This window comes from Talpa europaea (genome assembly GCF_964194135.1).
Source record: "Talpa europaea genome assembly, chromosome: 11".
Classification (NCBI taxonomy): Eukaryota; Metazoa; Chordata; class Mammalia; order Eulipotyphla; family Talpidae; genus Talpa; species Talpa europaea.
This window is the reverse complement of record NC_140078.1, coordinates 17,107,295-17,133,306: the sequence shown is the minus strand read 5'-3', so window position 1 is coordinate 17,133,306 and position 26,012 is coordinate 17,107,295. Positions and strand designations below refer to the sequence as shown.

General features: G+C 57.5%; 2 protein-coding genes across 4 annotated transcripts; one reads left to right on the top strand and one right to left on the bottom strand.

Annotated features, from left to right (window-relative positions):
• Nucleotides 1–798: 798 nt before the first annotated feature.
• SNPH (syntaphilin) lies at nucleotides 799–7,825 on the top strand (the record flags this gene model as incomplete). Of its 2 annotated transcripts, none has more annotated exons than XM_084247960.1 (4): nucleotides 799–980; nucleotides 1,674–1,781; nucleotides 3,637–3,786; nucleotides 6,649–7,825. In XM_084247960.1, the coding sequence occupies 4 exons, from the start codon at nucleotides 799–801 to the stop codon at nucleotides 7,823–7,825; spliced, it is 1,617 nt and encodes a 538-aa protein (XP_084104086.1). The 2 variants fall into 2 exon arrangements, with proteins under 2 accessions (XP_084104086.1, XP_084104085.1); XM_084247959.1 differs by having other exon boundaries at nucleotides 1,575–1,781.
• A 4,111-nt stretch (nucleotides 7,826–11,936) lies between these two features.
• SDCBP2 (syndecan binding protein 2) lies at nucleotides 11,937–21,812 on the bottom strand (the record flags this gene model as incomplete). Of its 2 annotated transcripts, XM_084247534.1 has the most annotated exons (9): nucleotides 21,787–21,812; nucleotides 19,535–19,607; nucleotides 18,884–18,977; nucleotides 17,964–18,064; nucleotides 14,965–15,123; nucleotides 14,254–14,429; nucleotides 14,008–14,179; nucleotides 12,137–12,228; nucleotides 11,937–11,991 (listed from the first exon to the last, which is right to left on the bottom strand). In XM_084247534.1, exons 2-9 carry the CDS (start codon nucleotides 19,586–19,588, stop codon nucleotides 11,937–11,939), a joined length of 903 nt encoding a protein of 300 aa, XP_084103660.1. In that variant the 5' UTR covers nucleotides 19,589–19,607; nucleotides 21,787–21,812. The 2 variants fall into 2 exon arrangements, with proteins under 2 accessions (XP_084103660.1, XP_084103661.1); XM_084247535.1 differs by lacking the exon at nucleotides 21,787–21,812 and having other exon boundaries at nucleotides 14,965–15,099; nucleotides 17,940–18,064; nucleotides 19,535–19,603.
• Nucleotides 21,813–26,012: the final 4,200 nt, after the last annotated feature.

Sequence of the window (26,012 nt, the reverse complement as noted above, 5' to 3'; positions counted from 1 at the left end):
CTGCAGGCATGCTTACTTCCTACTGGGCCCCACATGAGACACCCCAAAAGGAGGCCTTCTGCCCCAGCCCACATCTGCTTTGCCTGAGCCCTGAGTTCCCAGCGCATGCCAGAACCAGCATGCACATTTGCCCGGGTGGGTGCAGCGGGCATGCCCTTGTGCAGCTGCATGTGGGGGTCGTAAGGGGCCAGCTGCACGTCCTTTGTCGTGGGCAGCTGCCTGAGCTTGTTCGCTGAGCCCTGCGCAGCTCGTGTTGGAGTAGCCGGGACAGAGTACCTTGCCCTGTTTGTGCATATCCATATGTCTTTCTACACGTGTGCTGGTATGTTGGTCTGTCTTGTCTCCCCTGTAGACGGGAAGCCCCCCGAGCCACGCACCAGCTGGCATTCTGGGAAGGTGACGTCGAGACTAGCCCATCTAACTTGGGGCTCCTGGCCCTGCCCCAGGAGTCCTGCAGCTGCGCCCTCACCGAGCAGGGAGGATTGACCGGCGCAGGGTGGGGTCTGAGTGTCAGGGTCAGGGGGCCCGGCCTGTAGCTTAGAGGGCTCAGTGCTGTGCCCCGGGGCCAGGCAACCCCCCCTGATGACTGCGTGACCTTGGGCAAGACCCTCACTCTCCTGGGGCCCATTCGCTCATCTGGAGAAGCTGGGGTTGGACCCGTGAGTTCTGGCTGCTCCTGAGGCTCTGAGGATCGAGATTTTAGTCAGGTGGCGGGAGCCTCCTGAGTTCACTGGTGGAGGCAGCTGTGGCCTGAGCCGGGCCCTCGCTCTGTCCTGCTGAAGAGCGAGAGGAGAAGCCATGCCGGGCAGCGGCCCCAGCGAAAGGATGACGTGGCCCGGCCCGGCCCTCCCCGCGGCCCCCCCAACCCGCCCTCTCTCCTCAGCCCCGGGGACACCGCCCATCCCGCCCCTCACCCGGACCCGCAGCCTCATGGCCATGTCCCTGCCGAGCAGCAGACGGGCCTCCGCCGGATCCCGCAGGTGAGTGTCCCCCTAGCCCAGGAGAGTGGCCTCGGAGGGCGGGAGGAGGGAGAGCCTCCGTCCCCACTCTGCCCTCTGCTTGCAGCGTCTATGAGCCAGTGGTTTCCCCGGTTTTTCCATCTTTAAAGTGGGGTTGCTAATGCGCGCCGCCCCGGCTCCTGAACTATTTCAGGGCTCGAGTGACACGGTGGGTCTGAAGTGAAACCGGCGAACTCCTGCCATCACCCGTGCTACTGCTCGATCCTCCCGTGCCTGGGGGCGTGTTGCAGTCTCCCCCAGGCTCACTTGACGCCTTGACTGTCACCCCTGTGTGCCCCCCGCCCCGCCTCCCTCATTCTCCGCCTCTGTCTCAGTCTGCGCAGGGCCCTCCTCCCCGGGGCTTGGGGCACCTGGAAGTTGAGACCCCCTTGGTAAGGGCAGATGGGACCCCACCCTTGGCCCGCAGCCCTGCCCAGCCTCCATTCTTGTCCTGGGGTGCCAGGTAGACCGACATCCTTCTGGTTTTTCTATCTTGATTTGCCCTGTCTGTTCTGTCACCCCTGTCTGTGCCTCCCCTTCTCCCCTCTGCTTCTCTGCCCGGCGGTGACCCCGAAGCGGGGGCCCTTTGGGCCGCAGCGGCCTGGCGGTGTTCGCCCAGTGCCCGCAGCTGCCCACCAGCCAGAATGAGCACCTGCCTCTTCTCCCCGCCTCCAGGCGCACGTCCCCACCTGTGAGCGTGCGGGATGCCTATGGCACCTCTTCTCTCAGCAGCAGCAGCAACTCGGGCTCCTGCAAAGGCAGCGACAGCAGCCCCACCCCCAGGTAACCAGCCCTCCCCTCCAGCCTGGCCTGGTGCGGCGGCTGGAGACCTGGGTGCCATGGGGTGGGGGAGATCAGGGGGATGTCCTCGCCACCCTGACAGTGCTAGCACACAGCCTGGCTGGGTGACCTTGAGCAAGGCCCTTCTCTCTGAGGCTCAGCCCTGCCTATAAGGTGGGCATGAGACCCAGTCGCATATACTGAGGGCAGTGGCTTCAAGGTAGGTCTCCCTGGGGCACAGAGTGGCAGAGGGGGAGCTGGTATGGAAAGCATCTGTATTACAAAGTATGCGCCCAGCTCAGGCAGACCAGAGGAAACACAGGATGGGGCTGGGGAGACAAGGAAAGCGGAGTTGTAGAGCCCTGAGATAAGGAAATAGGAACTCTAGGAATCCTGTTTCCGAGGGTTGGAGTACAAGTGGCGGGAGAGGCTGCGGGTGATCCCAGGCTAGGATGCCGTCCCTTTGGCCTCTGAGTCTCCACTCCTGGATCTGTAAAACGGAGCTGACACCTCAGAGGACAGGAGTGGATATCTGCACCCCACTGTAAGCTACAGGTGGCCTGTTCCTGGCAACACCCATCATTAGACTTTGGTCTTGGCCTTGAGAGGACGCGTGAGCAGGCCAGAGACTCGCCCGCAGCTCCGTGGCCAGAGCACCGCCTGGAGGCTTGTCTCGCCCCTTCCAGCGGAGAGGGGGTCGTCCACGTGGGGTGGTGCCCTGATCCCACCAAGGCAGCGTTTCTCAGACACCCCATGAGACACCAGGCTCTGGGGATGGAGACCCCCACATCCTAGCCCTGGCTCTGCCCTAGAACCAGGGGGCACAGACCTAACTGGCAGCTTTAGTACTTTTTTTTAGTAACAGATTTTTTGTAATGCACGTTGGAACTAACCCTTGGGGCAGTGCCAGCCCTGTGCCCAGACAGCTGCCTCCCTGGGAGGGTCTCCTGGCTCCCGTGTGAGTGGGGGGCCTCGGGTACGGCCTTGCTGCAAATAGCCAGGCATTTCCAGGCATGAGGAACTGAGAGACAAGAATTAGAGTATATCTTTTTTCTCCATTTTATGTTTCTACCTGTCTCTATTTGTTCCCACAAAGATAGGGCTAATGAGTAAAATAAGAATGTTACATATTGGAGAAAAATACTTATGACAGCAAATGGAAAAATTAAAATAGTGACTTCTGCTCTAATTAATCCTGGCTCCTTCACCCCCACATGTGGGGGAATAAAACCTCTTGTCACTCAGCACAGGTCAGTGCCCCTCTAGCTAAAGTCTCTGGGGGTACCAGGATGTCTCTGAGACTCGTGTGTGGGCCCCGGGGCCCAGGAGCATTCTGGCTGGCCTCTCTGGGGAAAGGGGTTTCTTAGAGCTCACCAGACAGGGTGCCCCGGGCCCCTGGCCAGACAGACCAAGTTAGACCGAGGGACCGCACGGTGAGTCAGCTGAGAAGAGAATTATTTCTCCTCTCTGCGTCTGTCACCACCTTCTCTCCAACAGCTCACAATTTACAGTTGCCTCTTCCTCAGTCAGCGAGAGACGGCTTCTATAAGGCTTTAAAACAGCGGCTGTCGTGGCTGCTCGAGTGGACAGACCTCACCAATTTCCGTCTTTTCTAGGCCCGTAAAATGCCACAGCCCCTCCCTAGATGCAGGAGCCCCCACCCCCAGAGGAGCAGAGCTGGATGGTTGTGAGGCCTCTGCCAAGTTGTATGTGGCCGTGCCTGGGCCTAAGCCAAGGTCAAGGGGTGTCTGTAAGAGCAAAACAACCAGCTGGGCCGGGTCCCTTTGCTCTTGGAGGCACGGCGCCTGGGCCCTGCCTGGCTCTGCCTCCCCGCCCACTGGCGACCGTCCCCTTACAGGCGCTCCATGAAGTACATGCTGTGCAGTGACAACCATGGCATCAAGCCCCCCACCCCGGAGCAGTACCTGACCCCACTGCAGCAGAAGGAGGTATGCATCCGGCACCTGAAGGCTCGGCTGAAGGACACGCAGGACCGGCTGCAGGACCGGTGAGTGGGCATCCGGGGACTGCACCAGCTCTACACTCAGAGGACCCAGGGAGGCATCTCTGGGGAGAAGGCATGATTGGGGCTCCCTTCCCAGTCCCCAGCTGCCCTCCCCTTCCCAGCAAAGTCCCTTGGGAGCCCCTCTGGAACCCATTTCCAGGCCCCACCCAGCCCTGTCCCCCGGACCTCCTTGCAGCGGCTCTCCTTGCCCAGGGCATGCCCACCCAGTCTTAGCTGGCAACTTCTTTCCTCCCCTTCTTGTGTCCTGGCGCCTTTCTTCCTGGCTCACCTGTCTCTGGGAGGGAAACATCCCATGGCCCTGCACGTTCTCCCAGGAAGTCACAGGAGGCTCTGGGCCCAATAGTTCAGGCCCCAGAAGCCCTCCTCACCACCTGGAAATGATGTCAGGTCACGCGGAGGCTTTGCCTGAGCTCCTACCCAGCCCAGGGATCTCCCAGGAGAGGTGCCCCCCACAGGCTGGCTCACTCTCCGGACCAGGAGCGTCACTCCTGATCTTTCCAGGCTGGCAGCTTCGCCCATGGTCAAGGCATCAGGCTCTCTCTGATCTCTGTGTTATCTGCACTGTCTTCCTGGGCCATGTCGATTCAATTCACAGCCTCCATGAGCTGGACAAGGGGCCAGTGGGGCACTGGAGGGCAAGACGGGCCAGCATCACCCAGATTTCCTTCATCTTTTCTTTTTGAAACCACAACAGCTTTATAGACATGTGATTCACATGCCTTACGACTCACCTCTCTGGAGTGTACAGCTCAGTGATTTTAAGTGTCTTCACAGAATTGTGGAACCATCACCTGTATCTTAATTCTAAAATATTTTTATCACCCCCAAAAGAAATTCCATCCCTGGAGGCCATTATGCACCACTTCTGCCCTACTGCCCCGGACCTGGCAGCCACTAGTCTGTCTCTGGATTCTTCTCTTCTGGACTTTGCATGTGATGGGAAGCATGCACCCTGCACCACCAGCCTCGCCAGACCCCAACCCAGTCTGGATTTGCTGTGGTTTTGAACTGGTGGCGTTACAGGTGGTGTTCTGTGGGCCTCCTCTGCAGAGCTGGGATTTCTATTTTTCTTTCCTGTCATTGTCTCAGTGATACCCTGAGGCTGCCTGGCCATTTGCACTAATGTCCTGAGGAAGCAGAGAAGTCTCCCTGCTTCCTTGCCGGGGCAGCCCCGGGGCTCAGAGCAGACTGCCTTGTGTGGCTCGGGGAGGAGGCCCTTTTGTGGACACAACCCTCTCTGGGCTCCCTGCTGCCCCTCTGCCACCCCCTGCCGTCCTGTCACACTGCTCCCACTCTGTGTTGGTCTGATGCCGTCATCCCGAGCAGCCTACCTTTATTCCTCAAAGATGCCTTCACACCTCTGTGCTTCTGTGTGCGGGGTCCCTGCTTCTGAGATGCCCTTTCTCCCAACTTGCTTCCTTGGCAAGACCCAGTACAAAGGTAATGTCCAGCAGTATAGCTCCCTGGGGTCCTGCCGGCCGCAAGAGACAGGAGCAGGAGCCAGCCGAGCTGAGCACGCCCAGTTCCCTCTACCAAGCCCTCTGCCCTACAGAGAGCCCTCCACCCGAGCCCTCCACCTGAGGCCGGGAGCGTGAAGACCAGGTACCTCCCATGCCTCCTGGTGCACCTGAGCAGCTCCTGGTCACGGCCATCCCACTGCCGTTGCCTTTCTAGATGATGCTGCCACGGACTTCCAGGACCACGTGGACCCCTGAGCCCCTGTCCCTTCAGCATGTTGTGGGGGGAGATTCCCGGGCACATTTCCTGGACTGCATGTCCCATCTGACTTTGAGAAATGTGGGGTGATCGCCTGAAACAGTCTCTCTGCTGGGCTCAGTGACCCCACGGTGATGGTCAAGTGTTTGTGGGTTCTGTTAGGGGCTGCAGGGCTCAGGCTGGGCGTGTGCAGGGGGAAACTCGGGGCAGGGTTCTCGGCTTAGGTGTGTTTCCTCCTTTCTCACTGCACTTGGTCTGTCCTGGCCAGGCTTGCCCGCTTTTGCCTCTGCATTCGATGGGATATTAGGAAAATATCCTAATATCCTAACTTTTCCTAACTTGCCTCCCTCGCCTGCGCCCGGATTCGTCTCTGACTCAGGGATTTAACAACCTGAGAATTTCTGGACAAGAATCTTCTGCCATCGGCTTGCCTGCTGCTCTGTCTTCTCTCTGGGCGGTGCTTCCTGCCTTTCGTCCATCTTTTTGGGCTTTCCCTTTCAGTAGGCACAGCCGGGAACGCAGGCCCAAGAGACTCCTCACGCCTGTGCTTCAGCCTCATCTCCTTTCCCTCCACTTGAGCGAAGTTGCAAAACCGGCATCTCTCACACTGACGGGATCACTTCTTCCTAGAAACGAGGCGGCCCCTCCTGCCTTCTCCCCAGGGCCTCTGGTCAAATATCCCTTCATTGACAACATTCACAGCCACCTTGGTTGGGGCTGTCTCTCCTTCTAGAGCGCAGCCATCTTAGGTTTAGTGTTTAGTTGTTTTATGTCAAGATCTGCCCACGGGTATGTTCGGTTTTTCAGCAGTAGCAGCTGTACGAGTTGCTCTGGTCTGGTCTCTTCTCTAGGAAAGGGGCTTAAAGGTAGATGGTTGTCTGTATTTCAGCCTCGGGGGGACGTGATGGTGTCTCCTCCACCCTTTTTTTCCCCCCACGAGGAAGCCTCCCCTGCCTTTACCCCTGGGCCCCTGTCCTGCCCACTCACTGCCCCGTGAAACGAGGAGACAGGAGGCGCTGAGTCGCTCCTTCTGTTTGTGGCTCTGAGCACCGCGGCACAGCAGCCGCTCCTCGCTGCCCTTGGTGGAGGTGAGCGGGCAGCGAGCATGTGTGTCTCCTCTGCCCGCAGGGACACCGAGATCGATGACCTGAAGACGCAGCTGTCGCGCATGCAGGAGGACTGGATCGAGGAGGAATGCCACCGCGTGGAGGCCCAGCTGGCCTTGAAGGAGGCCCGAAAGGAGATCAAGCAGCTCAAGCAGGTCATCGACACCGTCAAGAACAACCTGATTGACAAGGACAAGGGGCTGCAGAAGTACTTCGTGGACATCAACATCCAGAACAAGAAGCTGGAGACGCTGCTGCACAGCATGGAGGTGGCCCAGAACGGCACCGCCAAGGAGGACGGCACCGGGGAGTCGGCCGGCGGGTCCCCTGCCCGCTCTCTCACCCGCAGCTCCACCTACACCAAGCTGAGCGACCCGGCCGTCTGCGGCGACCGACCCCCCGGCGACCACCCTGGGGCCTCCAACGAGGACGGGGCTGACAGCGGCTTCGCCACGACTGAAGACACCCTGAGCCGGACGGATGCGCTGGAGGCCAGCAGCCTGCTGTCGTCGGGGGTGGACTGTGGCCCCGAGGAGGCCTCGCTGCACGGCTCCTTCAGCCTGGGCCCTCGCTTCCCCGCCAGCAACACCTACGAGAAGCTGCTGTGTGGCATGGAGGCCGGCGTGCAGGTCAGCTGCATGCAGGAGCGTGCCATCCAGACAGACTTCGTGCAGTACCAGCCTGACCTGGGCACCATCCTGGAGAAAGTGACCAAGGCCCAGGACTGCGGGACAGTCCCTGAATCAGGGGGCAGGTGCCCGGAGCTGGAGCCGCACCCCCCTGGGCCCAGAGACCCTAACTCAGCTGTGGTGGTAACGGTGGGTGATGAGCCCGAGGCCCCAGAGCCCATCACCCAGGGGCCCACCCCACTCCGGCCTGGTGCCAACCCCAACCCCAGCCAGTCAGTGAGCGTGGCCTGCCCCGCGGAAGAGGAGGAGGAGGCGGCCGCCACCGAGAAGGAGCCCAAGAGCTACTGGAGCCGCCACTACATCGTGGATCTGCTGGCCGTGGTGGTGCCGGCCGTGCCCACGGTGGCCTGGCTCTGCCGCTCCCAGCGGCGCCAGGGCCAGCCCATTTACAACATCAGCTCCCTGCTGCGGGGCTGCTGCACCGTGGCCTTGCACTCCATCCGCAGGATCAGCTGCCGCTCCCTGAGCCAGCCCGGCCCGAGCGCCGCGGGCGGCAGCTCCCAGCTCTGAGGAGGCCCATCCCGGCCAGCGGCCCGGCGGCCTGACCACTGATTGTAGGGGTGCCGTTCTCCCGCTCACACATTCCCGTGGGGCATCACCTTATTTATTTAGTTTTGGGTGTGGAAGTGGCGTGTTCCAGGCTGTTCGCAGCGCCAGGGGCTGGGAGCAGGGGTTGAGGGAAGCATCCTAAACACCGACAGAGGAGAAGGAGAGACCCACGGCAGGGAGGCCCACTGACTGGACAACTGCAGTGAGAGGAGGTGGCGAGGCCCCCGCCCCTGCCCTGCCCACCTGGTCCTGCACACGGGCACACCCTGCTCAGGAAGTCTCTGGTGTGTTGATACGGGGCGGCTGCGCCCATGGGCGCCCCCATTCTCTCCCCCATGTCCTGTCAGGTTCCCCGCTCACTTCCCGCCTTCTCTCCCTGCCCCCCCCACCCCCCAGCCCCCAGCTCAGGCTTCTGGGCCAGTATTATCTCCTCAGAGGGAGGCAGCTGCAGCCCAAAGTACAGGCAACTGATCCAGGTTCCCAGCCGTGTCCGGAAGGGCTGGTCCTGGGCTGGGCTCTCCACTTGGGATTCAGAGGGAGGCTCCAGCCCAGGCCGGAGGAGAGACGGTGACGGGCAAGAGGTGGCAGAGGGCAGTGTGGGTTCTGTGTCTGTCTTTCAGCCCAGTCCTTCTCCGTGGTTTGTTTTCCTCTTGGCGCTTCTGGGTGTGTCAGATCGTTCCTCCTGTCAGAGCTGAACCGGCGGGCTGCGTGCTGAGTAGGAAGCTGGCCTGCGCCCCTGCTGCAGCTGGAGAGGCTGCCAGCTCCAGGAGAGGAGGCAGGGGCTGGCAGCTCAAGGGGCTCCCCAGCCTTCTGAGACTCGGCCCTGCAGTCTCGGGGCAGGGCTGAACTCGGCCATCCTCAGCTTGTTTGAAAAGCCAGAGGCCCTGATTGGCCCTGGAGAGCTCACCCCAAGTTTCTCTGGGGGCCTCGGGCCCAACTTTGCTTTGCACTATGTTCACTTTGGGGCTTGGTTCTCACCCAACCCAGGGTCCCCAGTACAGGGGCCACTTGCTTTCTAGAAGGAGGCTTCCTAGCTCTTAGACCTCTCTGCCTCCGGGAGGGGGGATCCCGGCAGGTTGGATGATGGCAAGATAGGGGATTGGAGCCATGACGCTCATCCAGGCCAAAGTGGGGTGCCCTGAGTTCCCCTTGCTCCCAACCCAAGCCCAGCCAACCTGGGAAGGTCCACTCTCCCCCCTCCCTCCCCAGGACCGCATCCGGGAACCCAGCAAAGCTGTTAACATTTTAGTACCATGGTTACTTTATAAAGTAAACCCTTTCCTCTCCCCCACCCCCGGGGGTTGCACCCACTGGGTGGTTCCACCAACTCTGCAGGGGTGAAGTCCCACACTGGCAGGGAGCCCCTGCCTCTCACTTGCCCCTCTGGCCTCAGGACCACTCTGGTTCCCTGCCTAGGTTGCTTGCCCGCCCGCTGCTCCGCCAGCTGTCGCCTGACTCGTGGGCTCCGCCCTTCCTCTCTGCCCACCACTCAGGGGGCACCTGCATGCCCTGGGAGCGGGCGGCCAGCCCAGCCATGGGGTGAGAGCCTCCTCCGCCAAGCGCTTTGTGCCTCCAGCGCTCCCCCACCTCGGTCAGGGCCTCTGACCAGCCAACCTCTGTGGAGCGCCCCTCGCCCAGCAAAGCCGAGAGTGGCCCAGCCGGCTGCCCACGGACGCGGGGGCTGCGACACGGAGGGGCAGCGGACAATCCACCCCAAAGCCGCCGGGACCAGCCCCGGACCCAGCCCGCTGTGCCGCGTCCTCGCAGAGCTGCTGAGTGTCTCCTTAGGAATAGCCGAAGCTTTGCCGAGAAAATAAATGTATGACTATATTTGACGACATAAAATCTCTCTATTTTTCACCACTGGAACTTAGCCAAGCTGAGTAGCCCCTCTGCTCTCGTCTGCGTCGTGCTCTCTGTGGCCTTCCTCCTGTGTCTTGTGTTTGCGTGGCTGTGGTCAGGGCCGGGGCCCTCGTGCACTCCGCCCCTGCAGCTGACGAAGCCCTCATCAGGGATGGCCTGGGCGCGGACCCCAGGCCAGTGGACACCGCGAGAGGGGCCCGCTGCTGCCCCCTACTCCTGCTCTGTCCCCACACCTGCCCGTGTGGTCACGGGCCCTAGCCCACAGCGTTGAGGGTCCTCTCTTTTGGGGGGCCTGGTTGGACCTTCAACAGGGCTCTTCTTAGCGGTGGGATAGGCGACTCACCGCCCCGGCCCTGCGACAGACCTGGGTGGGCGTTGGCGCGGCTGTGCGTGTGCGCGCCTGCAGGCCGGTGGCCGCATCCATGCAAAGGGGCGGCGCAGCCTGGGCAGCCCCGGCTGGAGGCGCAGCGGCCTGCTGGCTCAGGCTCCACGCCCCACCTCCGAGGGGCGCAGGCTGTGGGGCTGGAGGGCAAGGCCGGGGCGAGGGCCTCCCGTTGAGTGCGCATCCTTCAAAGCGCCCCTTTTCTTCCGGCTTAACACCTCCTCCTGTTGGCTGTGACTCTTCCCTTCTGCCCTCAGCTTCCAGAGCAGAAATCTGCGGGGCCTCCCTCTCCCTAGCCTCCGGCCAGAGCTCACCAGATGCTAAGGAGCCCACTTCTGCCACTGCTGGTCCCTGGGAACCCAGCAGCCGGAAGCGGCCGAGCCGGCCTGGCCTCCCCCGGTCCAGGCTCAGGCAGGGACGGGCTGGGCCAGGACTCTGCACAGCGAGCTGGCCTCAAGCGGAGTTTATGCCAAATATCTCCCAAGGGGATAACTTAGCTTTTCTCTGAACACCCTTCCCGATCCCCACGAGCACAGGGGGATCTGGCAGCGCCTCGTTGGGGGGTGGGGGGAACAGATGTCACTGTTCTGGGGCCTCTGCCCTGTGAACTCGCGACCCCCTCTCTGACCAGGGTGCAGTGCACACGAGTCCCAGTGCACTCGATTCAGGCCACCCCCTCGACCACACTGCAGGGGGGACGGGCGGCGGGGTGGGGGGAGTCTTCACTTTCGTCTCCTTTGTCCTTTTGTTGAAACAGAGTTGTACCCGCAGCAGACAGCTCTGAATTAAAGCATGAAAACACAGCAAGACCCTCGCCCTGTTTTCTTTATATGGTGTCTTTTTTCTGGCGGTGGGAGGGGGTGAGAGCAACTCCCACTGCCTTCAGCTGGGAGTTAACGTTCACGCTGGAAAGCTGAGCGCCAATCTTTGCCGAGGTCGAGGGGAGCAGGGAGTTCGTGCTCTGTGGGCATCGCTGCTCTCTGGTGGCCAGGGTCAGCCAAAGGCTCTCGAAGCACCCCTTGTACCCTCTCCACCCCTGCACCCATGTCAGACCCCTGAGCCCCAGGAGGGCACCACATCCCAACACACCCAAGTGACTCTCCACGGTGGAACTGCAGCTGGGAAAGCAGGCCGCAGGCCGAGGTGGCTCAGCGGGACATACCAAAGCCAGTGTCCCTCCTCCAGCCCTGCCCCCTCCACCGTCCCACTGTCCCCTCCTCTGGTCACCCCCGTGTCCGACTGGCAGGCAGCCTGTGACGGAGGCAGAGCCAAATCACTGCTCTCAGGAACAATGCATAAACAGGCCTTGGTTTCACCACTGCTTGGAGAAGCAACCCCGGCGATGAGGATTCTGGACTTTTCCACTGCTTTTAAGGCAGAGCTTTTATTTAAAATCACATCTTTATTCCAGAGAAGTGAAGGGTTCTAGTTATATACAAAAAGCAAGTAAAGGAAAAAGAAAAACGTCTCATAAAGAATACATTTCTGTTGTCTCAAAACTGGGAACTTTTTTACGGTAGAGGGAAAATTTTGAAAGGGACCAGCTATAACGCGAAGACGTGTGTGGCCAACCCACCGATGTGCCCGGCATTTAAACTGACCCAGGGAGCTGCCTGCCTCTGGGCCCTGCCCACTGTGCCCAAGTCCAAGGAGGCCTGTGTGTGTGAATGACAGACTCACGTGGTCCCACATAGCCCCCCCACCCCGCCCTGGAAACTTGGACCCCTCCAGAGAACCTGCCCCGGGCAACAGGCATCCGAAAGCAGCCTGCCAAATGGCGACTCCACCCTCTCCTGTGGGGCGGGGCCTTGCTATCCTCCTGTGGCTTCAGACGTCGGGCAGGGAGTGGTCCATGGTGTGGTGGAGCAGAAGTGGGGACAACCTGGTCACAAACAAAATGACAGTGACCAAAACTGGAAGCGCCTCCTCTCTGTGCCCCCCCCAACCTGTGCATCCCACGTGGGCCTCCATATCTAATCCCAGCAGCCAGCAGCTGCCCTGTTGGGGGCAGGGGAGGGCCACCTTACTTCTTGACCATGTGCTCGTAGATCACGCTGGGGATGACGGTCAGGGTGATCACGTTCCCGCCCGTGGCCAGAATCTCTATGACGTCTTTGTCCTGAAGAACAGGAGAGTGAGTGGTTGTCCTGCGGGTCGGGGCAACTCTGCAGGGGCTCTGTGAGGGTCGGTGTGGCCCCTGCTAGAGGATGCCCCGACACCGAAGTGCAGGGGCACGGCTGTCTGTCAGGTGAGGTCCCAGGCAGACATGGTCAAGTTCACCTGGAGGCCAGTCACATGGGCCTGGCACAGGACAGGTCCTCGGATAGAGACTTCCTCCCCTTAGGAGCTCCCCGAGTCTCCCATGCACACACCCCCTACCTGCTCTTCCTGGGCCTAACTTGTGGCCCTTCCTAGCCACAAGCACCCACTTTTGGGCTAGAACCCTGAGGTGGCAGGACCCAGGCACCCCCAGCCCTGGGTTCCCGTCGGTCGGCCAGCCTGAGCTCACAGGGACCCTTCCTCTTCCACCCTGCTGACCCGTCAAAAGAGAGAGGCCGCAGAAGCTGGCCAGACCAGGGGAGAACAAGAATCGAAAATTTCAAAGCAAAATCTGCCAAACGCTAAAGGGAGGCCTCAGGGGAGCCGCTGCCTCGGCCCCGGACGTGGGCGAGCTCCACTCCCCACACCCCTCTAAGCTGGTCAGCTGTCCTCTTAGCCGCCCCGAAAACGAGCTGTGCCAGGGATGGCCACAGGGTGGGAAGAGAAACGTGACAAGATAAATGACGTCAAGAAGCACAGCTCTCTGGAGTCACCGGGAAAAGGACAAGATGGCCAGATGGCCCCAGCAGCTTCAGGGCGCCCGGGTGTGCAAGCAGCGCGTTCCTCGTGCCCTGGGCGCCCCGAGGGCGCGTTTGACCAGAGAGAGCCATGAACTCGCTTTGAAAGCAGCTGATTCGCCAATAGTCTGAAAGCGCCAGCTACTCAGAATTGGTGTCCCTGGACTCGACACCTTAGGGATCAGCGGGTTCCCTCTGGATTGTCGTGAGGGGTCCCCGGGAAGAGAAGACGCACAGGGGGAGGGACCTTAGACAGACATCAGTGCTCGGGAGCCACCTAACAAGCCCCCCAGGAGGCGGGAGGGTGGGGAGGCCCTGCCAAGCACCGGGAGGCAGATGTGTGGTAGGAGTGGCCTGGGCGGGGCCTCGTGAGGGGTGGGAAGGGCTTCCCAGTCATGGCCTGCGAGGTCGCCACCCAGACCACCGCTGTGGGGGGCGCCCCCAGCTGCAGGAGGGAAGGGAACCTCACTCTAAACACAACCGGGCTTGAGAACCACCGTGGGTCCAGGGGCCATGCAGTCAGAATAAAACCACTTACTCAGGGGCCCTCCTCCCCCACGGCCGGTCCACAGAACCACCTGCGCCGCAGCCAAGTCCATCGCCCTCACCCCAGACCACTCCCTCCCTCTTGTTTCTTAAGTATAAAACTAGCCACAAGCACCCCTTTGAACAATAAACAAAGGTCAAACATGGATTTCAGAATAGCCATTCTCCAAATCATTCCAATTACCGAAGGCAACCAAGTAAGCAGAGAAGGCACAGAGACTCGGGGTCCCCATGAGGCCAGCACTCCCTCACCTGGGTGCCTGCATCCCCACACATGGCTCTCCCGGCCTCTGTGTGTTAGCAGCGACAGCTAATATTCATGAAGCACTTCCTGTGTGCCTGGCGCCGTGCCAGAACTGCATGTGGTCTCACTGAATCCACTCAGCAGTCTTAGGAGGAGGGAACTGAGGCTGGAGGGAGCAGCGGCCTGCCCCCCAATGTCAGCCTTCCCTCCACCCTGTGCCTCCAGTCTCCAGTGCCCCTAGTCCCTGGGGCAGAGCACAGCCACCGCCTACCTTCAGCCCGATGACATTCTGCCCGTTCACCTCGCACAAGTAGTGGTTGGTAAGGAGCCCGTTGCGGGCCGCAGAGCTCCCTTTGACCACAGAGGCCACCTTTCCCTTCTTGATGATGAAGCCGACGTGGCCCGCGCTGTCCTTGTGCATGGTGATGGTCCGCTGGAAGGGCCTGGTGGGGAGGGACAGTGAGCTGGGCCTGGACAGCTGCGCCCGGGCACAGAGGCTGCTGGGCCTCGCTCTCACCTGTCCCGGATGACCATGGTGATCTTCTCGGCCGGTGCTTTCTTCAGCACCCGGTGCGCTTTGTCCGTGCTCCACCCGGCACAGTCACGCCCGTCAATCTGCAGGATCTGGTCCCCAAAGCGCAGCCCCACGAGGGAGGCGGGGGTGTTGGCCTGGACCAGTTGTACAAAGATCCCCTGGGAGACGTAGGGCCAGAGTCAGCTCCCCATCCCCCCTTGCCGGTCCCCCCACTCCCCTACATCTGTCCTCCAAGCTGCTATTTTCCTCTGCTCCTCCAGGAGCCTGCAGGGTCTACAGCTCTGCAAGGAAGGGAGAATGAGACTCCATTTTCCAGCGGAGGAAACACTCCAGGCTACACCCTAAGATTTCAACCCTGCCTGGGGCAGCACCCCCAAGCACTGACTGCACGGCCTCTCCCAGTGGCACCCGAGGCCCTGGCTCCACTGTCTACAGACAGCACCTGGAAGTCAGATCCCTGTGAGGATGGGCGGGAGGCTCTGAAGACAGGAGCCCAGGAAAGACAGGCAGAGGATCTCTGCAGCAACCCAGAGCCAGTCTTGCAGGAGGGAGGCTGAGTGGAAGGGCTTGGGATTGAGATTAGGGGCCCTCCGTTCCCTTGCTGGCTCTGTGTCTTTCTACCATGGACCCTCTGTTTCTCAGGCTGGTGGGCGATGAGAGCTTGGCACTTACTTCCTCTCTGGCCCGTCCTACCTGGTCAATGGCCCGCAGCCGCAGCCCGGTTTTGCCACGCTCATCCTTGCACAGGTGGATCTCACGCACCCCAGGCTTGATCTCTGCACGCCGCACCCCCAGGTTGTTCCCGGACACCGGTGCCACCACCTGGCCCGCTGAGGTGCTTGAGAAAACCATCTGCAGACACCAGGGAGAAGGGGTTCACTTGGCCCGGGGTTCTCCTGAGCATGGGGAAAGGAGTGGTCCCTGGCCCCACCCATCCCCAGACCACGCTCTTTTCCCACATAGGCCAGGAGGGGCCATGACTTCATGAAGCCACTAGGGGGCATCAGAGTCCACACTCCTGACAAAAAGCTAGGAAAATGCGAAGGGCCCCTCAATTTCCAAGCAAAATGGTATCAAAATACCCCTTTAATATCCATTTTAAATAAAAGAAGTATCTCACAGCAAATAGTTAGCAAAGGGGGATCAACTTGATTTTTGCCTCCAGAAGAAATTAAGCCAAAACTAAAAATGAATGAATGATTCCCCCTAAGTTCCCGAACAAGGCAAGGATGGCAACACTCAGCGATAAGATGAAACAAGACTGAAAGAAGTAGCCAGAGCAATAAGGCAAGAAAAGAAATAAAAGGGATAGAAATGGGAAAAGAAGAAATGAAATGGTCCTTTCAGATGATGTGACAGTACCAAAGAATCCACAAATACACTCCTAGGATTAATAAGTGAGTTCAGCAAGGTCACAGCAGAAATCAGTTGTACTTCTATACTAAAAACCAGCATGTGGAGACTGAAATTAAAAATACAATACCTGACTTACATGACTCAAAAAGAGAGAGAGAGAGAGGTACTCTCTTTTGACACAGAACTCTAATCTTAGAACATTAAAAATTTTAAAAACTTTTAAAAAGTTACATGAATTGTACCCTGGAAATGACAAAATATTGATTAAAAACATCAAAAAAGAGCTAAATAAATAGAGAGAGATTCTGCATTCAAGGATTGGAATAACAATCAATTTGTCAACTGTCCCCAAATTGATAGTCAGTTTTAATACAGTTTCTTTCAAAATTCCTACCAAATGTTTTATGGATCAAGGCAAGGTTAAGCTAAACTTTATATGAAGGGAAAACAGGACTAGAATAGCTAGAATTATTCTGACAAAAGAATAAGGTGGGAGGAATCACTCTACCACATTTTGAGGCTTATTATAAAGCTACAGTAATTAAGACTAGTGGCACTGGCAGAGGACAGGCACATTCATCAGTGGAGCAGAACAAAGAATTCCAAAACAGCTCCACACAAATAGGGCAAATGCTTTTTAACAGGGGCAGCAGAAATTCAATGACGGAAGGATAGTCTTTTCAACAAATGATTCAGGAACAATTGAAAATCCATAAGTAAAATTATAAAACTTATCATTATTTAAAATTTAATTCAAATTCTGGCCTCCTTGGTGGCACAGCAGGTTGAGTGCAGCACTGTGAAGCTGTCCACAGCCTCTGCAGTGTGGGTTCAATTCCCAGCCGGCCAGGGAGATACCCACATGACTCGGTGGACCTCTCCTGTCTTGCCCGCTGCTCCCCTCAGCAGTGTACTTCAGTCCTTCTGCTTGTTCTGCTCCCTGCTCTGTCTGGTGAATCCTCTCACCCTCCCATGCCTCTTGTCTGTACCCTGGTTCTTTTTTTTTTTTTTAAGATTTATTTATTTATACAAGAACCAGGGTACAGGCCAGATGTGTGGGAGGGGGAGAGGATTCACCAGAGACAGAGCGGGAAGCAGAACAGGCAGACTGACGAAACACTGCTGAGGGGAGCAGTGGGCGAGGCAGGAGAGGTCTGGGTGCCATGTGGGATTCTCGCCCGCCGGCCGGGATCAAACCCGCCCTGCAGAGGCTGCAGACAGCTTCACAGTGCGGGGCTCAACCAACTGCGCCACCAGCGAGGCCCTGTACCCCAGTTCTTGTATAAATACATCTTTAAAAAAAAATTAACTCAAATTCTATCAAAACATTAAAATGTAACAGATTTAGAAGAAAATGAATGAGAACATCTTCAGAACCTAAGACTTGGTGAAAATTTCTTAGTTAGGACACACTTAAGCATGTTCCACAAAAGAAAGAAAATCAATAAGGTAGAGCTCATTGAAATTTCAAAGGGTTGCTCTAGGAGAGATCCTTTTAATTGGATGAAAGAGAAGTTACATATTAGGAGAAAGTATTTACAAAACACACAACTGACAAAGGACTCTGGGACAAAGAACCCTGAAAACGACAAAAAGTTCATTTAGAAAATGAGTAAAAGATACGATGGTTTACAAAACAATACAGATGGCATGTTTAAAAAGCACATAAAAAGATGTTCAGCATCACGAGCAGTCAGGGAAATGCAAACTCAGCTCATAAGGAGATGTCCCCACACACCCAGCAATGCTTCAAATGAAAATGAGTGATACCACCACATGCTGGCAAGGAGGTAAAGAAGCTGGAGCACTTGTGCTGCTGGCAGGAAAATAAAATGGTCCAGCCACTCTGGAAATAGTTTGACAACTTCTAAAAATTTTTAGAGATGCATTTACAGCGGTCACTATGTCTCCACTACTATTTCTTATGCCCCATCCCCCAAGCCACAGAGGGCCGTTCGGTTTGGGGACCAGAGCCGGTGACTGACTCCTTCGCTCTCAGTCCACCTGTCCACGCAGCTGCCCTCCAGTCACAGACATTTATCTGAAGCTACAAAATAATAGGGTTTAGAAATCCCCAGCTCGGGCTGGGTTTTCTGTCCTGCATGGTCCTGCCACAGGCTCGGGCCTGCCACTTGCCGTCAGTGGTCAAGGGGCAGGCAGAGGACCTCCAACCCCAAAGCCCTTCTAATAAAAGAGCAAAATGAAAAGCCCCATAAGGAGACAGTTACGGGAATGCAGAGGAAGGAGGAGACTCAAGTCTCTTTAAATGTCCAGACCAAGAAGAAGGAAGAGTCGGAACATTCTGGGCCCACATCAGGCAAGACACAAATACGTACACTGGCACCTTCTGGAACCCGAGGCAGGTTCTGCTGGACTTCGTCACTGGAGAGGGAAAGACCCATGTAATTTTCCAGTTCTGCCAGGTTTGGGTACAGAACTAATGGAAGGGAGGAAGGAAGAAGGAAGGTGTGACTCAGGAGCTGTGCTTAGCCACCCCAGCCTGGCTCCCACACGGTGGCTTGTTTGTGCCAAGAGCGCCTGTATATGCTGTTTATTTATTCCCGAGAACTGAAGTATGTTCATGTGCCCAGCAATGCAGGACTGGGGGCTGCGCTCGTTGGTCAGGTGAGTCCCCTCCTTCAGAGAGGCAAGGTACAGGACCCCAAAGAGGAGCCACGGGAGATGCCAAGTCCCTTGTGTCCCACTTTGGTGCTTGGCTCACTGACCGTATTTGGCGCGGGTCAGATGGCCAACAACAGGGGCTGGGCTGGTCCGGCTCTCACGCCATCTACAGGCTGCAGAGGCAGCTCTGGGAAATGGCATAGTGAGGAGGGGGAGGAAGAGCTGGGCCAAAGCTCAAGGATCTGAATCAAGACTGCCGGGGCCACCTCCAGGGGCTTCCACACACCCTGTTCTCCCCGTGCCGCCTTCTTGGGGGGCCCCACATCAGGGCAGGGGTGGTCTTCCCTAATCTGCATCCCTTTGAAGAGCACCAGAAAGGCTGGAATGAGGACACCCACCACACAGGGGCAGGAAGAGGCAGCCCATGGCAATGGCGGGGAACCTGCAGATGAGTCTGCAGGGCCAGGACTGCCCAGCCCTGCACGTGGGAGCCTCGTGGAGAAACCTTCTGGGGCTCTTCTGGGCACTGTCCCCACAACTCCTACAGCTGGAGCCACCATAGGGCCCTGATGGCTTCTCACAACAGGAGGGGCATCCACCGCTCTCAGCCAAGCACCCCACTCGGCCCACTCACCTGAAGCCTGGGAGGCAGCTGTCCCCTGGTCCAGCAAGGCAGGTGTCTCCTGGACTGGCAGGGCAGGCATCTTGGGCATGGCTCTGGCCTGGGCCTGGGGAGGGGGTGTTGGGTAGCTGTGGACCCAGAAGCCTAGGGCTCCCCAAGGCTGAGGTCAAGGCATTAGGTATGCTGCTGGGCCTGAAGGCAAGGTCCAGACATGTGGCCTCCGCAGGGGTCTGTGTTTCTGGGTCGAGGTTATTCAGGGCTCGTGACCACCAATGTCATGAATTTTTATAACTCGAAGCAGCCAGAATATAGAGACTCACACCCTGACCCCCAACCCCAAGCAAGTTTGCAGTTGGAGTCAAAACCCACTGGTTCTCAACACGGGATGGAAGGAGGAAGGGGTTCTGGGGACTGAGCAGGTTAAACCCCATGCCCACTGGATGTGCTCTGTGTCGTGGGGTCTACTGGTACCCCAAGACAGGAAGCCCTGGGACATAGTGGGCAAGAGAGTGACCTGCCTTTTCCATTCCCACTGTGACCTCCAGATACCTGGTGTAGCCAGCAGTGGGCCCCCAACACCCAGTGCCTCCCAAGGCCAGCTTCCCTGGGGTAGGAAGTGGCCCTGGGGTGATCCTGGGGGCTCACGCCGGCCTGGTGACTTACCTGGATGGCGTGGTCCACTTTCAGATCCTCCAGGGAGGGGTACAGGACAGACATGGCTGCTCCTTGGAACACCCTGCAGGGCACAGAGAGGGGGTGAGGGTTAAAAGGAGGTGTGGTCACACAGACCAATGGAACTGAATAGAAAGCCCAGAAAATTCCACTACTAGGGATCTACCCAAAGGACACAAAAACAGTGATTCAAAAGGGCACCTGTACACCTATGTTTATCGCAGCACTATTTACAAAAGGTAAAACCTAGAAACAACCCAAATGCCCAAAAATAGATGACAGGATCAAGAAGATGTGGTACATACACACCATGGAATATTACTCAGCAATCAAAAAAGATAAACACATGCCATTCGCAGCAATGTGGATGGAGCTAGAAGGAATTATGCTCAGTGAAATAAGCCAGAAGGAAAAAGAAAAATATCGGATGGTTTCACTTACAGCAGGAATAGAGGGGAACCCAATAAGACATCAGTGTAAAAAAAATAATAACAACAGTACAAAACACAACAAAGCAAAAACAGACAATTATAAATCAGAGAATCCTGCAGGGGAGGAGGGGGGAGGGGGGGAGAGGGAGGGGGCGCACAGGGGGCTGTGGTGATGGTGCACGGGGGCCTTGGGGAAGGAAGTACTATGGGGACTCACTCTGAGGGGGTGGGGGAAGCAAATATTGTCTAAAAAAATGTAAAAAATGATAACTTAAAATTTCAAAAATCTAAAAAAAAAAGGAGGTGTGGAGCTGCATCTCCTGCCCACGTGTGCCACCCCACACTCTCAGGAAGAGAAAGAGACCAGAAAGGTATTATTCTCCCCATTTAGGATGGGGGAGCTGGGGTTTGAACCAAAGTCCATCTGGTCCCCCAGCCTGTGGTCCGCATCCCTGCAAAACCCCCCACCTGCCGGGTCCCACTGACTCTGGGCTCTCAAACCCAGGCTTGGGGGCCCCCTCAGGACACATGGGCCAGGAAAAGCCAGCCAGGGGCTGCAGCCTTCCACCAAGTTTCAAAGGTCAGAGGGGTCACGAGGTCTGGTGACTCAGGACCCAGATCCAGCCCAGCAGGTGCAGGGTGAGTAGCTGCTGCAGCCTGGCTTGTGGGGGGTCTACACCACAGCCACACAGAGTTCAGCCCGGTGCCAGGGGCGGGGATTTGCTGGACCCGCAGAAAGGCGGCAGGCACTGGAGAACTGCCCTCCCCTCCCACGCGCGCCGCTTCTCCTCTGGGCGAGGAGCTCCTGGGTCCCACCCACTTCCTGCCTGGCGCTGACTCTCAACCTTGGCCGGAGAAGGCTAATGGAAATTCTTAAAAACAGGCCCACGAACTGCAGGGGGATGTAAACCCAGCAGTGTTTTGCTCCAAATGGAGGGCTGGGGGGCACCTTGAACATTTACTAAACCACCTCCTACCTGTCCCAGAGGACCGAGAGGACTTAGGAGCGAGGAACTGAAGAAATGAAACGGAATTACCTACCCAAAGGGTTTATTTCTGTCCTAGAGAAGTGAGGCAGGAGCAGCTTGTTTTTTGGATTTCTTTCCATTTCCCTATTAATCCAGCGGCCTGTCACATCTCCAGGCCAGCCCTGGACGCCCCACCTCAGCCCTCATCCTCTGATGAGGGTTGTTCTTCTGGAACAAACTCTGGGCCAGCCTCCTGCCCTGGATTCATCCACTGTCCTGTCTGCCTTCTCAGCTTGGGGTCACGGGTGTCCTACTCCCTGCTCTGAGCCCACAGTCCCCAGCACACAACAAAGGGAAGCCTGGGGTTGCCACACACTGAGCATCAGGGGTGCAGCAGCTCCTGCCCCGGCCAGGTCCAGACCCTCTGGGCATCTCCCCTGAGTGATCACAGGGGCAAAGGATCTTCATCAATCACTGCTCCTTCTCTTTCCCCTGGACCTCCAGGCAACCTTGACCTTTCTCCCCACCAAACTTCCTCATCTGCCATCAAATCTTGCCTCTCCCACCTCTCACCCCTAATCTGCATGCTATTGTGCAGGTCTCTGTCACCTCCCCGCACCTGCTTTCCTGCTTCCCAACCAGCTCAGCTCCCCAGCTGGTCTACATTGCTGTTTGCCCCCCAAGCAAACATCCTTGCCCTAGCCGGGCCTTTGGAGCAGAAACAATCACAGGCATCGTCCTGAAGGGAGAAGGAAACCTGCTCCCATCTCCCTGAGGCCCACTCAGGGAGAGACCCACTGGCCCATGTCCCTCTCTCTGAGCACACACTCCGGGGGATTTTTATCTTGGGACAATCCCTAGTAGATACCATCTGCCAAAAACATGCCCCAAGATCCTGCATGAACAGCAGATGTGAAAATAAGAGGCCAGCCCTGCCCTGCTTTTCTGGCACTGAAGCAGCAGCGTGCTTGTATTTTTAGCAGCTGCCCCTGGGAGAGCAGAATCAGAAATCAGCTTCCTGGAAATCAGTTGCAGGCCAGGACCACACAACCCTTTCTCTCTCTGGGACCACAGCCATTTTCTTTGGTCTTAACTCAGTTTGGGGCTCAAGGCAGGCATTCCCTGGCCTTCCAGCAGCGCATGATACAGCGGGAATGGCTCCCAGTTGGCAAATATGCTGTGTCTTGTTCAACCACCCACCTTTCACTCTCGTGTGAGAGTCTCCTGTGTGTCAGGGGCCCGGGTCTGTTTCAGTCCTCTGGCCCCTCTGCCTGGCACGCCCCCACTTCTCTGAGAGGCGCTCCTTCAAGGCTTAGCTCAAATGCTATTTCTTTGATTGTTTTCTTCCGGTCATGGATGCCCCCTGCTATTTGGTTGGGTCTTGTGTGTTTCTAACCCTGACTTGTGTTGCCTCTGTTGTCGAGCTATTTATCACATAACATGATTTATATCTGGGTATTTTCTCATACTGGATTCCACTTCATGAGGGCTGGGGCAGAGTCCTGTTCACCACACTATGCCTCCCCCCCAAAACTGGACTCCCCAGCTGAGTGTGATGGAGTGTCTAATGGTGAGCACAGCTGTCTTCCAAAACAGTGCCCAGCATGGTGCTGGCAATGATTATTTAACTGGATAAATCAGTGTCCAAGGAACAGATCTAGAAACTTTGGTGGGCATTTTGGGATATCACCAGCCAGAGGGAATACTACTGGTATGGGGGAGCAGGGAGCAGAAATCTGGGCCTCTTCTAATGCAGATAATGGTTCACTACAAGCTGTCCTCTGTCCTGCATCACTGTACTAAACCTTCATACCCGCAGAAAACCTATTTATAACCAGAAGGTTTAGAACCTTCCGGTTGGCGGGACATCTGTTTTCTATACACACACAGTGAGATTTCTCCCTGTTTTAATACGCATGATTATATGTATTGCAATACATGGAATATATTGTCCAGGAACGCATACTGCAGGTTGATACACAGATTCAGCAACTTTATCTTATTCACCGCTTTGGAAAATCAGTCCCCGTCCACCAGAGGTGAGGACCAGAGCACGCCGAGCGTCTGGCTGTGGCTGTCATGGAGATCCCAGAACCATTCAGCTCGGGATGCCAAATACCGGCTGCTGGGAGCTTCTTCAGTTGAACAGTCTCCTATTCAATCTAAACGTCCTCAAAGGTGAACAGGAGCGGGCACAGTGCGGCCTGTGGGTTTACACAGAACGCGGATTCTCCTGCTGGAAACTAATCTCACCTCCCTCCTCCCTCCTTCCCAATAAAGACCCAGCAACACTGTTTCCCCGCCTCCCCCGGGAGACTTTCCACTTTGTGAACCGGGAGTAGCCAGGAGCCAGGTCCACCCCCAGACCCGGGGCCTGCCCTCCCCGGCCTCGGTTTCCCAGCGGGTCACAACACTGCAGGCGCGGAACGACTCCCACGCCCGCCCCACGCCCGCGCCCTGCCCGCGCCCGCGCCTGCCCACGCCCGCGCCTGCCCACGCCCAGCCCGGCCCGAGCTGCGGCCCCGGTTGCCAGGGGCCACGGCGCCTGCGCAGAGGCCTCACGAGACGCCGGGGCGCGAGGCGGCGTCCAGCGCGCATGCGTCCCGCGCTCCGGCCCGCGCGCGGCGAGGCGCCTCCCAGGTGCCGCGTCCCAGGCCGGCCGACCCGCCTCCTCGCGGGGCTGTGGCCGGGGGGCTGCTCGAGTCCGCGCCGGTTGCCGCTTCTCCCGGCGCCCCATCCACAGAAAACCTCGTGGTGAAGGGCTGGGAAGGCTCGCTCGGGCTCTGCGCCCCCCGACACGGCTGCGCGGGGCTCGTCCCGCCCGAGGGGACGGTCGCGAGTTCGCCTCTCCCCGCCGCGGTGCCCGAGGCGCCTGGACGGCTGCCGAGAAGGGGGGTGCGGCCGAGCCGCCCGCGCCCACTGATTGGAGCCTGTACTTTGGCCCCTGTGGGAGGGGAGGAGGCAGGCACTGGTCTGCGCTCCCCGCAGCCTGCGGCTGGTACCGACGAGGAGGCCGCCGGCTCCCGCGGTTTCTGACGCGCCTTCATGCCCGGCCCGTTGTGAGGTCGCCGTGCCTCCCACTCCCCCCTCGGGTGCCCGGGCCGCCCCGATTCCAGACCCTTGCTGACCTGACAGTGTCCCGCCCCGCCCCGCCCCAGCACCCCACCTTGTGACCCGAGCCCCTGCTGCGGGGCGGGGGTTGTGCTTGGCTGGGCAGATCACCCCCTAGTAAAATGGAACCCACTGTTCTTATAAAGGATGCGGGTCTTTGAGTCAGTGGGTTGCAGGACTAAAGGGTAGAGCAACAGGGAAGACCTGGAGAAAGGAAGGAGGCCTGACTGGACCCAGAAGGATGCGGGTCCAGGAGGTCGACAGTGGAGTGTCTCCATGGATAGCGAGCCCGGGCCTAAGAATCCTTCTGCCTTCCAGAACTTTACTCCTTCCTGCAGGTTATTTCATATGCACTCACTCCAGGTCTGCTGCCCCTCCATTGCCCCCCCCCACCCCCCAGGGAATCCAGCACATGGTCTGAGCCAGAAACACGGGAGTAACATCAGCATCTGTCTTTCCCTCCTCTTGAAGACATACTCAGCGCCTGCCCTCAGGAAAACTTTGACGCTTCAGGTGGCTCAAGTCTCCATAACCTGACTCTTGGTACCAACTCCAGTCCACCTCACTCATGCATTTCATTCCAGACTAATGGGTGACCCCAAAGCTCACCCTGCTAATTCTTGCCTGCCTGCAGTTGCAGGCGCTATTTCCTCTGAATTAAAAGCCTAGCGCACCTTTTCCCTCCTCTTGTTCATCTGGTGAATTCCTTTCCCTTCAATTCTAACCTTTCCCCAGAATCCCCCCAGCACAACCCCAGCCCCCACCCCCACCCCCGCCCCATACACCTGGTTAGGCAAGGCTCCCTTCTGCAGATCACAATATTACTCATCTAGTCATCATTCACCAATGTTTATTAAACACCTACTGTGTGCAAGGCCCTCTGCATTTGCTAGGTTGGATTTCTACTGTGCTGTATTTGTTTGCCTGTCTCCCTCTCTGGTTAGGGAGCTAACTTCGAATCCTCAGGGCCAAATCCAATGCCTGGCACACAGTAGGCATCCAGTTTCTGTTTCTTAAAAGGAGTGGAAAGCAGACACAGGCAAGGAAAACAAAAGTCCTTTAAAGGACAACTGTGGGCCCAGAAAGGTGGGGAAAATGTGGCCCTAATGAGGCCAATTGAACGGCTGCTTCCTACAGTCTGACAGGGGATGAGTTTGCTAGATTCATGCTCATGGCTTCCCGCAACTGGCACCTCTGCAAAGAAAAGAACACAGAGGAATTTTCCTCTCCTGCTGCACTTTTCAGAATTTCATCCCTGAGCTGCTGTACTTTCTGACATTATCATAACACCCACAACAAACTGGCACTCAGGGCTTTAGAGATCAGCAGGGCTGAAAGGGGTCTTCAGTCCCCACCTTTGGACTTGAAATGAGCAACACTGTTCCAAAGAGCTGGGTGGACTGGCCTCCCACTCCTTCCTGTGGACAGCTCATCCATCCAGAAGACAGTGTGCAGGAGGGAAGCGTGGGCTAGTGTCAGAGCAGCAGCTCCTAGAAGGCGGAATTAGCCCAGGGAGATGGCAGGGCAGGGTGGAAAGGAAGAGGCAGTTGCTAGGCCACCAGCAGGTACTCTCCCCCCACCCCTCAGGACTGTACTGCCTGCTCCAGAAAAGCTGTGGACTTCCTAGGGAAATGGAGATGCCCAGGAGAGGCAGGGCAGCTGCCAAGGACCTTGGAGACAGACAGGATCGGCCTCAGATTGACAGCCTCTCTGACTTTCAAGCGAGCATGGACAAGTCCCTCCTGGTGTCATTTCTTCCTTTGTAACATGGGTAACAATACACCACAGTTATCATGGCAATTAAAAGACTTTTTTGAAGACACGGAAAGCATGTGGCACAGTCTAGCACATGACTGTTAGCTATTGTTCATTCAGTGCATTTACTGAATGCGAAGTCCCAGTATCTAGGCAGTAAGCACCAGTAATTAGGCATTGAGCGAAAGAAAATTTGTCCTTGAG